The 12,444-nt window shown below is 37.4% G+C and overlaps 1 protein-coding gene across 8 annotated transcripts in view; it reads right to left on the bottom strand.

The window, feature by feature from the left end:
- Nucleotides 1-2,170: 2,170 nt before the first annotated feature.
- The window catches only part of LOC128019521 (diacylglycerol kinase eta), a 75,602-nt gene continuing 65,328 nt past the window's right edge, over nt 2,171-12,444 (bottom strand). For 6 of the 8 annotated variants that reach the window (XM_052605532.1, XM_052605533.1, XM_052605530.1 and 3 more), the window contains 4 exons: nt 11,388-11,507; nt 10,022-10,127; nt 7,967-8,097; nt 2,171-6,127 (listed from right to left, as the gene is read on the bottom strand). In XM_052605532.1, coding sequence (XP_052461492.1) covers nt 6,041-6,127; nt 7,967-8,097; nt 10,022-10,127; nt 11,388-11,507 — 444 coding nt within the window. In that variant the 3' untranslated portion in view covers nt 2,171-6,040. The remainder of the gene's footprint in view (nt 6,128-7,966; nt 8,098-10,021; nt 10,128-11,387; nt 11,508-12,444) is intronic. The other 2 variants (XM_052605535.1, XM_052605536.1) reach the window with 1 other exon arrangement.

Consider the following 12,444-nt stretch of genomic DNA (forward strand, 5'->3'; position numbering starts at 1 on the left):
AGTTGCTCAGGTAGACCTGTTTGCATCTCCAGAAACCACCCACTGCCAGGGGTTCTACTCCCTAACCGAGGTAACGCTCGGCCTCTGGAGGAGGCAGCCCCAGTCCTAGCTTTGCTCTTTCCTGTACACACACTACGACAGTACATGGATAGAGCCTAGAGCTTTAGGACCTCAAAACAGCTCTTTGTCTGTTACGGAGGACAGCAGAAGGGGACAGTTGTCACCAAGCAGAGGATGGCCCATTGGATAGTGGATGCCAAATTGGCCTACGAAACACAAGGTGTGCCCTGCCTGATCAGGCTGCTTGCTCACTCCACTAGGGGTGTCACATCGTCCTGGGCACTGGCTCATGGTGCCTTGCTAGCAGACATTTGTAGAGCTGTGGGCTAGGTGATGCTTAACATGCTCGCTGGCTTCTATAGCCTGTGTGTCAAACCAGTTCCCTCCTGTGTTCTCACCTCAAACGGAGAGTGGCACTGAGAGGCCCAGTTCACAGTCGGCTTACAGCATCTCAGAAACTTCCATGTGCATTAGGGCCTCTTGGAGGGTACGCCACATGAGTAATTGTCAAAATTAATGACAAAATTAATGACAAATTTTTCATTTTAGGGTGGAGTATCCCTTTAATAGTTAAAGTAAGCTTGGTTTTACTTGGGCTAGTATTTATATTGTGATATTGAAAATGGTAGCAAGAAATTTCAGTGCATCTAAATTTTTTGATGGCATAAAAATCGTATTTATCATACAACGCACACACACACACACACACACACACACACATATATATAAATGTATAATTATTGTGATGGGGGACCCTGCAATAATTCATAGGTCCAGGTCCCAGTGAGGTCTTAATTCGGCCCTGGCTACAGGGTGTGGCAGCCAGATGCGAAATTCACATGCCGAAGTCCATTTGCCAATGTTACACTCGAAGTGGATTGGTCTCTCTGACGAGATCCCAATTCATTGGTCATTACAGACGTGACGTCTCCATTTCCTTCTTCAGGGAGCGAGGTTTACATACGTAACCAAGACATTATTGCAGTTTAGAATTTGTCATTTGTGTATTTGATCATTTTGTGTATAATTCCATCAATGCCACATGGCTTGTTAATTTTTTTTTTGCATGTAGTCTGTCTGTTAGCTCATTTACTGTGATTGGGAAATTGGGATCATGACTGTATTTTTTTATCTTTATTTTTTAGCTCTCTCTATATATAACATAAATATGGTCTCTCTCTCTCTCTCTCTCTCTCTATAAATACAAACGGTTCTCTCTATACATACCTATATATATAATATATAAATTTCATCTCTCTCTCTCTGTGTGTGTGTGTGTGTGTGTGTGTATATGTATGTTATCATATTTGATCTATCTATCTATCTATCTATCTATCTATCTATCTATCTATCTATCTATCTATCTATCTATCTATCTATCTATCTATCTATCTATCTATCTATCTATCTATCTATCTATCTAATCAGCAAAATGTTTGTTTTTATAATAATGTTGTCACAGACTTCCTCACGATGATATAATATATAGCATTACTAAAAAAATAAGTGTATTATTCCATTGTGTTAAAGCTGCAGTAGGGAACTTTTGACGCTCTAGCGGTTAATAAACATAACTGCTTGCGTCTTGCGGAAGAACATCGTAGCCGGAACTACTTCTCTCTGTTTATGTCTATGAAGAATCACAAAGGTACTGGGTTACTCCGCCGCGGTACCCCCGAAGCAATCTAAAATAGTCCGAATATAAACACTTATTATAGGTGCACCCTAGTGATTCAGGACAAGCCAAAAACCCGTTTTGGAAAATGGATTCATGCTGTACTCGCTTATTATATAAACTTTTCTACATTTTGAACACAAACAAAGTTACGGACCGCAGTTCTGATTGGTTGTTTTTTACCGGGAGCGCATGACTTTCTGCAAATGGCAATAGGACACTGGGAGGAGCCAGAGGAGCTTGATTTTTTTCACATATTATCTGTCTCATATTCTACTGTCAGGACATAATGACAGGTTTAATAAATATGTAAAAAATATATTTTTTTTACAAAAGTTCCCTACAGCACCTTTAATTCTATGGTGCGTTAATGCATATTTAATGTACTTGCACATGCAAATTCAAATTAATAAGTCAAATATCCAAGACACAGACTGAGTATGCATTCAATTTTATTGAAGAAGGAAGATATCAACTGGCAGTGTTTTTCCACCTCAAAATGTACATCAAAATTGAAACATTTAATCAGGATACAAAAATACACATCTCAGTGACCTCCATATTGTAATAAATAGTTAACCATGCATCTACAAAGGCACAGAAAACAGTCACTTAGTAGTCATAAAAATTACCCACTACTTACCAAAATTATCCAGATATCAATACAAGTGACTACCGTAACATTATATCCCAATAGTGAACACACATACACATCAGCTGTTTAACCTTAATAAATATGCAAGTACTGCAAATATACCTATACATGTAGTCTTAAAAATGAAACCGTGCCATTGTAAACACAATGTAAACAAATAAACCTTGCATCACACTTCTCTTACTGGATATACATTATGTCAAAGATATGTTACCTTGCTCTACAAATTCCTTAAATTAATTTATTGTGAAAAACCAGGCAGTTTACAGCTTTATGTTCGCATAAGCCGAAGCCTACCGTCACTCATAGTCCAATGAAAAACAATCATGTGGTGGCTTGAGAACTGAACTGAGGTTCATGTGGTCATGTGCACATGTTTAGTGTGGCATGAGAGGAAGACTGCACTTGTTTGATTTGAGACTGTTGTGAACAAATGAACTATACGGAGGCACCATATACAAGGTCGATCTGCTACAGCTGTCAAAAAGAGATCATGTTAAGGCCAATTAAACCGGGCTTCGGGGAGTTTTGTAGTGTTCTGGAAATGATCTTGAGTCTTTGGTAATGATTCTAGCTAGTTGGGGTAATTACGTTTTGTAATGTAGTCACTCAGAAATGCATATCAGTACATTCAGTCGTGTTTCGGAATGCGTGGATGTATTTGCACAGGTTTTGATTTTATATAACCACAAACAGAATACAGTTTTTTATTTTCTGTCACATATGAATGAGCCCAGATGCACTGATTTTGAAGAAACTATCTGTGAATGGATTTTAAAAAGCTCATATGTGTTATCCAGAGATAAGTTATAGAAAAAAGCATTACCTGGCCTAAATATTTCATAAAGGAATACGCAAGTGAAAGGGAATGTGTAAAACTTGATTCACATCCCAATCTGCAGACAGGGTTTTGCTTGCGTAGATATCAAATGGACCTGCTATTAAACAGCCAACCTGAAATGCCTAAAGGCAGATGCTCACTATTGAGAAAAGACGGGAAGAGGGATACATTTAGTTGTCAATTAAACCCCAATTGCTGAAAAAAGCAGGTCGCCTTTATTATGGACGCCAGTGGTTCTCAACTGCTAGAATTAACTGTACAATTCTGTGTGGTTAGGATAAAAATATAAAAAGGTTGATCAACCTTTAAAAGAGAGGAGAAAATGTTTCCCCCATCTTTCAATTTGTACATCCAGCATTATGCGACCAATCAGACTGGAGGGTATTAAGTTCATCTTTCATTTGGTGGAGGCTAGACATAACATGTAGATGCCAATATGGACAATGCCAAATTACATTAAATACGGGTTCACTTGCAACAAGAATAAACATGGTTTGTGCAGACCACGATGTGTTTTGTGTGGTGAATTGTTGGCTGCCGAGAGCACAAAACCATCAAAACTCAACTGACGTTTAGAAACCAAACACACGAGCTATATAAAGTGTAAATCACACTTCTACTGTTTGCGCATTCACAATATTGTCAGTGTTCTATGCAGTTCATGACAATATTGATGACTTTTAAGGACATTTTCTTATTCCTTTGTGTACAATAAACTATTCGGCCCTGCGTTTGGCGCCATGTGATGTTGAAATCGAAATCCTGGAGCAAACCCAGTTGAGAACCACGAATGTAACCTATAGTTGAATAATGAATGCTCTCATGAATTAAGTCTTTTTTTAGTCCCATCATTTGATAATAATGCCTAAACTCTCGGCAAACTCTTCAAAATGTGTATTTAACCTGCTCGGATCCACCCAACAGACCAAAGCCAATCCTCCAGGTCTGTTCTCATCCTCCATATTTGTTTGAATTCTCAATTCAGGTGAATTGTGGGTAGAAAAACATTTCTTGTTTGGGAACACCACATCTTTTTCAACACTACTCTCTTTCTCTCTGTATATATATATATATATATATATATATATATATATATATCAAGTACTACCTTGATGTTATTGAACACCCTCTAGAGGAACATTATAATATAACATCAACAAAAATCCACTGTTATGAGTCCCACATGCACTGATGGTCAGGTTGGCTTATGTAGAACTACGTGTAGCTCCGAGCACTAAATTTTCCATTGTACAGAAAAAATAGAGGCACAACAGTTTTATAGTTGGTGTGGGGAAACATCCAGCCATCTAGCAAATTATCCTGGAAGCACGGTTACACAGAATCAGCAATTTGCTAATGGAAGATTTATGAATTTTGGAGAGAACATGGCATGATTCGTCTGACCCAAAGTCCAGCTTAATCCAAAACTGAAGAAAGAGGAGTGTGTGAAGTTTATCTTTTTTAGTTTTCCATGGAAAAAACCTCGCATTATAAAGCTTCATAGAGAAGAACTGTATCAAAATAAATACAATATTGCACCTTCCATTGAGTACAACAGCACTTAACGTGTAAAGGCGATTACTAAACAATAATTCACAATGGTACTCTATACACAAATAAATGTGTCATCTGACAATATAATGTAAGCATTCTATAATACAAAGGCTTTACTCATAACTGGACCTTTTAACGTATATTTACAGTGCATATATTAACAAACAATCTCTTATACCCTGTAATGCCACCAACCAAATATAGATGCTCCTATCAAACCTGCACTGGGTTCCTGAACTCAGTAAATATCAACCATGTAATGTTGCAGGTCAACTGCAATTTCTTATTCAAAACAATAGATTTCAACTACCGTATAATAATGTTTTTTAAGCTACAAAGAGTCGCAGTGTTCATGTTTTCCTGAACTACTCCAGATTTGACCATTTTTGATGAATATTTCAAATATTTTAGGGGAAATGTCTTAAAGAACATTTCGCTTTAAAAGCCAGGGGACATTCGCTTTGGTACTTATTTCCCTGACTTTCCTAACGTCCTACTGTAAGATTAAAATATTTCTTACCAATAAAACTCATCTGACAATAAATATGGCACATGACACTGCTTTGACACGAGGTTTCCATGCAGATCGATATATAGAAATAAATCAGCAGTCTACTTAGACCAAAGGGATGCTTCAGTAGTAACAAATGGCATCACACTAAATTCATATAAAACTTGTTCAAGTTTGTACAATAAAAAACAAGACACTGATCATGCAGTAAAACAGCTATCCAAATATAGCAAGCAGACCATGCATCAGTATGTCACTGGTGAAGGAAACCCCCTTTGACCTTTCCTGGACTATGATTGCGATACTCCAGCAGTCTTTTTCCCATCTCCTTAAAATGTAAACAGTGCTGTCAAAAGCAGAATATTGCTGACACATCACATCGCCCTCCTATTGTTGCCGTCTACCGCAAGGCACAGAGCCAGTGAGCTACTCAGAGGCCGTGTGCTCCTCTCCTCTCGGTTTGGAAGTCCTGTTCTGCTACTTGATTTGGAATCTGTAAAAGACGCCAGAGGTCACGTGCACGATGAGAATTGCATACCTGATTGTGCCGTCGACGCGATAAGTGAGGAATGGCTTTTCTGTGGGGCTAAAAGTCTCGGACACAATCCTTGTCGATTTTGGCACCAGCACTTGCTCTAAAACAAACATCCCTAGTTTTTCTACAAGCTATTCCTACAGAGATCCACGACAGCAAAGCACTTCCCACTCCTCTTCGCTCACAAACGGAATGTGTGTTGACGTCTCTCACAGGTCCACCATCGAACTCTTGGCCAAGTCCTTAGTTCCCTGGAGAATTCTCTTCATATGACCCACCTTCGAGATCCCCAGATCCTAGAGGAAGCAGACAAACACAAGTGCACTCAGAACAAGGCGTTTCCAGAACTCACACCTCCAGGAGTTTATCTCACGTAAAAAGTTTTTTTTTACTTGTTGTATTGTTACATTTATCTACTTTTTTGGTAAACCGACTAAGCTGCAGTTTAAACCAAGTGTTTTCAAAGCATTCAAATTTGAGTAACACTTTATTTTAGTGTCTTTGCTACACACTTAAGTACTTACTACGGTAAAAACAGCAACTTCTGCATAATTACAAGCAACCAATCCTAAAGCTATAGTAAGTCCAGGTTTTAATTGATACTGTATTACTCAACTGCATCGTAACAGGGACACCTTAAAATAAAGTTCAAAGTCAAATGCAATTTAAAAAATGTAAACAAACTTTAAAATAGAATTTAAATATTTTATGCTCCAAACTATTTAATTTTAACGAAAAAAGAAATTTCATATCTGTATTTTCTTCTAGACATGAATTAATTAATGATCAATTTTTTCACACAAAAATGCATTTCTTAAAGGGTAATGACAATTTTAGCAATGAATTATGTAAAATGCCTAATTTTGCTGGGGCTTTTGTGAAAAGTATAGATCGTTTTTCCAGATTTATCCCTACAGTCGGATCAAAGTCCAATGCGTTATGGGTATTGAAGGGAACAATACAGTTACACCTTAAAATACATGCTATTTGAACATAGAGTCTTGAGTGTGTGTGTTCATTAACAATATAATTAAGCACAATCAGAGCCAGAAATTGTCCATTTAAAATGATTATGGAAATTCCTGACCCTGTGCTTCCCCAAAATATAATGAAACCATCTAAGGAGTAAGTTTTTGATCTAGTAATAGTCAGGCTGGTTTCCATTCAAGTGATTTGCGTACTATATTTACTGTTCAATTTAATTATATATCACCATTATATTTGTCATTGTCCACTCTGGTCTCTGGATATTTCAGCCATTACAACACCAATATCAGTTGATCAATAGTTAAGGAATCACAGGTTAACCTCGGGTTAAAACAAAGCAGTAAGCGTCCCAATAACAGAATTTGAGCTTCACTGGTTTACAGCTGAAACACTCAGATCTATTTATGTCCCAATTAGGTTTTCAAATGATGTTTGAGGACATCGCTAGAGACAGAATGAGCTTAGACCAGCTAAATGACAGGGTTGTTTGAAATGAGGGGACAAAACAGACGCGTAAAGTGGCACAGTCCAAGGTTCACTAGTGCTCCTCCTGAGGATTTATAATACATTTAACGAATGCATTATGCCATATTTATTTCTTCATTAAGTGCACATGAAAGCATCTCTGAGTTTCTGGTGAGGACGTTTATAGTGTGCTAAAATGTATCATATATTGGACCATTCAAGTGCTAATCCTTGACAGTTTCATTGTTTAAGATAGCTCCACTATACAGCTACAACCTGTAAAATGTTGTAAATGAGGCACTGTTTACATCTCAAGTTCTCAAATGGTTTTGCTTGTGTTTTCTCCTGTCTTAAAAAGTTGAGATTTTCCCCAAATCACACACACATAAACATGCTGACTGTACTCATGAGCTACACAAACAGAGGCATGTCCGTGTGAAGCTGCCCATCACACAACCGCATCTTCAGAGCCACACTGGCACCGACTTAAAATAACCCAGTGTGTATGTATTTGGAGGCCGAAAGGACACTTGCACAGAGGAAGCCAAGCAGTGCAGCACATAATAGCAAACAGGGTGACAGGTAAAATGACAGAGAGCGAGAGAGAGAGAGTCAAAGAGCCGGATGGACAGAGAAAGAGCGTTTCGGTTGTTCTGAGGCACAGAAAGCGGTTGAGTGTATACCTTGAGGTCTCTCCTCTCCAGGTGCAGGAGCTCGGAGCCGCGGATGTCGTGGCGGATGAAGGTCTCTTTGTATTCTCCCAAGCTGAGCTGCTCCAGCCAGACGGCCACCTCCTCAGTGCCCCACCTCTGAACTACACAAGTACAGAGCGAGAAGCCCCTTTCAGTGTCTAACCCCCGTACACTCGCAGGAAACAAGCAAACAGGGTCAGGCCAAGAGGAGGAACAAGTCAAAAAAACAACCACAAAAGATAAAGAGGACCAAAAAAATCAAACAGGAAAGAGAAGACACAGAGAATAGAGGCGGCAGCAGCTGGCAAAGAGAGGGTTAAACAGGTTTGGTTTGGTCACTGGCACACCCGGAGGTGTTCCTGGCATGCAGGTTTTCACAGTGGCACGTCCACCATCATCCCATTAAGAGCAGACACAGAGACAGAGACGAGGAGGAGGAGGAGGAGGAGGAGGAGGGGGGAACGGGAGGCTGAAGCCTGTGCGACCTAACGCTCCTGTGCTCGGATCGTCTGCTGGCACGATGATAATACACTGCACTCGGTCGATGTTGATGGCGTGTTAAATTCCTGTAGCAGACATACACGTCAAAGCCAGGGCCAAACTACCTTCAATTTAAGAGTGTGGATGCGTGCAAATCGTTTTGCCCTGGATAACTACATCTGAAAATGTCAAAGAATATGATGGATTGTATTTTGTAAACAAGTAGAGAGTCTACTTTGATTACCTTGCAATCCTTTTTGAAAAATATGTACCACGAATGCACTATCCTCAGAAATCTGGTCTGTTTCAACAAGGATTAAAGGTGATTATGTGTTATTTTTAATGTGCAGCCAACCCCAGGAAGAATTAGTTGCTCAAGGTTAGTGCCATCCAGTCTGCACTAATAAATAATCCGCAATAATATACTTGTATTATTGTTATTATTATTATTACTACTATTATTTATAATTAACTTGTTAAATAATTGCTAATAATAATAATAATTTGAAATTACTTTTTTCACCAGCCAATATGAAATCAAGAAAAAAAAACTAAAACACATACACATTTTTAAATCTTAGGGTACATTAAGTGGCTTTTTATTATTTTTTAATTAAAACTACTTATATTATTAAGGATAACATTAATGTGTAAAATATATATTAATAATAATGTTTAAAATAAACGGTACATTTTTATATTTTTGAATTAATTCAAGAACAAATTTTTGCCAATTTTTGGAGGCAAAAAAAAAAAAATTAACAAACTGATTTTAGTCATATGTCAGTCAGACAGTCTCTAGAACCAGACTTTATGAAGAAACTGTGGCAGTTTCCAAACATAGCTCCGAGTGTTTGAGTGGCTCTGTATGTCAATGTCGGCTGCAACCAATGGGGTGAGTTTGGGGCGGGACTATGGGTTTGGCGGGAGTCTGGGCGCAAGGAGTGTTTGGGACAATGGTTTGGAAAACAATCCTAATTTCACACATTTCTGTCCACTCACTGTTGCCAGTGACAGGAATTACACACTTCCCCTTTAAGTGTTACATGTGTAGCACATGTGCAGCATGACATTTTTGGGTTTGTGTTGATCCCCTTCTGTGTGGTACACCTTGGTTTGTGCCTGGTGTTCATGTGTAGACACATGGACGGTTTCTGACTCACAGGACAACACATGACTCGAGGAGTGCAGGGGTGCTCATGGATGGTTGGGGGAGGACTGGGGACCACTGGACATGAACAGAGAGTCCTCTCAGAAGAGGATGTACATGCTGTGTGCTGTGCGCTCTTTATCATCATGTCACTGCCTCCATGGGCCATCACTTCCTTTAACAGTTCCCCACATTGTCAGCAATCATGAACAATTATTGTTTGACAAAAATAATAAAAAAACAAGTTCAGTCTCAGTGTCCTGCTTTTGCATCTTTCCAAACAAAACAGCAAAAAATGACTACACTTTTAGATAACTATGAATGCAAGAAAGAATTAGGCATCTATGATTTTAGTGTCTGTCTTGTGAGGATATTCAAGTATTTGTGGGGACACACACACACACACACACACTTACCTGACTGTGGGCTGGACTTCTTTGGGGCTTTCTCTTTCTTGAACTTTGGCACTATGCGAAACATGCCACTCCGACTGTTTCTTTTTCCGTACTCAAGCGAGTTATCCTGTTTCACACAAAATGACCTGTCAGTTTCAGAGACAAAAATACTGAAAAACACATGTGTGCTACAGTTACAAAGTTTAAGGTGACAAAGATTTTTTAATGTTTTGAAAGAAATCTCACAAGGGGTGAATTTATTTGAACAAAACTCCAGTAAAAACAGTAATGTTGTGTTAAAATATTTTTTATATTTAATATACTTGAATATAGTTTAAATTCCATTTCTTCCCATGGTAAAAGCTGTATTTTCAGCATCATTACTGCAGTCTTTAGTGTCACATTATCCTTCAGAAATCATTCTAATATGCTGATTTGCTCGACATCTTTGTGAAAACCGTGATACTCTATTTTATTTTATTTTGAGGATTTTTTTTAATAGATAGAATGTTCAAACAGAACAGCATTTATTTAAATCTGAAATCTTTTGTAACATTCTGAATGTCTTTACTGCCACTTCTGATCAATTTAATGAATTTTTGCTAAATAAAACTATTAATTTATATATATAATTTTAAACTTACTGATCCCATACTGGAATTGTTTTGGTATTGTTAGGATATACTATTGTGGTTTTATGGATATTTTTTATTAGTTTTAATACTTATATGTTCAGTTTTTAAAAAAAAATTAATATATTTTCTTAATATGTTTATATAATAATTATAATAATGATTATCTCAGTTTTAGTTATTTTAGTCTATTAAACTAAATAAAAATGAGAAATGTCTCCCTGGCAATTAGTTGACCCTTACGAAAGGAAAATATATTTACCACTATATTTCTTAAAATATACTGTAATATATTGTAATATATTATTTTGCCTTTTTATTTTCTAATATTTTATATATTTGAATATATTTAATAATATATTGATGATACATATATTATATAATATATTGAAAAATATACAAATGATTGCTGCTTTCAATATATTGCAATATATTGGAAAAAATAAATATATATAAGAATATATGCCTAATATATTACATGATATTTTCCAATATACTGCGATATATTTTTGTTTCATAAGGGGAGACTTTATATTTTATATTTAAAATATATTTTATTTTATTAAGGTTTATTGTATTTAAGTAACAAAAATGTTTTTAATGGTTTAAGTTTCAGTTAACTATACCTATACCTATATCTATGGTAGAGTAAGCAAGAATTTCTTTACAAACTAATTAGCAAACTAATATGGTTTCTCTGTATATATCTAGGCACATTCTTTCTGCTGCTGTCAGTTTGTGTAGGATGTGCTCACCTCCTCGTCATTGGGCTGTAAGATGTGGTAGAGCCAGTCGATCTCAGCCAGCTTGCCCAGTTCAAGCTCAACACTCTGCAGGACACTGGACAGCAGCTCTTCATGAGGAGGGTCCAGTTGCTACAGAAATAAACTCATACACTGAGTCAATGACTACAGAGAGCTCTCTCAGAGCCATCACTGCTCACAAGACAAGCTGGCATCTCACTGACAGCTTTGTGTTGGCCTAACTGGTGACATTGGTGAGCAAGTGATGTAGCCTAATGCTAAATTTCTCCAAATCTGTTCTGCTGAAGAAACAAACTCAAACTCAGATCTACATCTTGGATGGCCGAGTGCTTGATTTGATTTCTGGGTGAACTATTCCTTTAAGAATAAGCTTTGTATCAGATCCTAAAATGCCTTCAACATGGATATGAATATAAGAGACAGATGTAAGACTCCATTTGCTCTGCATCTCAGTGAAGTTTAAAGGAACACTCCACTTTTTGGGAAAAAGCTGATCTCTGGGTCTGGTGGTACCACTTTTATCTTAGCTTAGTATAGATCGTTGAATCTGATTAGACTGTTAGCATCTTGCTCAAAAATGACCAAAGAGTTTCTATATTTTTGCTATTTGAAACTTCACACTCCTGTAGCTACATCGTGTACTAAGACAGACGGAAAATGAAAAAAGTGGTGTTTTTCTAGGCTGATATGGCTAGGAACTATACTCTCATTCTGGCGTAATAATCAAGGAACTTTGCACCTGTACCATGGTTATAAAACTCTTTGGTCATTTTTGAGCGAGATGCTAAAGGTCTAATCAGATGATCTATGCTAAGCTAAGCTAAAAGTGCTACCGCCAGACCCGGAGATCAGCTGAATGGATTCAAAAACAGTAAAACTCAACTTTTTAACTCTAGGGGAGTTGGAAAATGAGCATTTTTTTTTTTAAGTGGAACGTTCCTTTAAGAGAAACAGTGGAGATGTTAAAAAGGTCTTATTTGGGATTATTCTTTCTTATGGGGACCTGCTTTACAGCACCATTAACATTTTTGCCTTTGGAAAGGTGAAT

The sequence above is a fragment of the Carassius gibelio genome, chromosome A9, assembly GCF_023724105.1.
Source record: "Carassius gibelio isolate Cgi1373 ecotype wild population from Czech Republic chromosome A9, carGib1.2-hapl.c, whole genome shotgun sequence".
Classification (NCBI taxonomy): Eukaryota; Metazoa; Chordata; class Actinopteri; order Cypriniformes; family Cyprinidae; genus Carassius; species Carassius gibelio.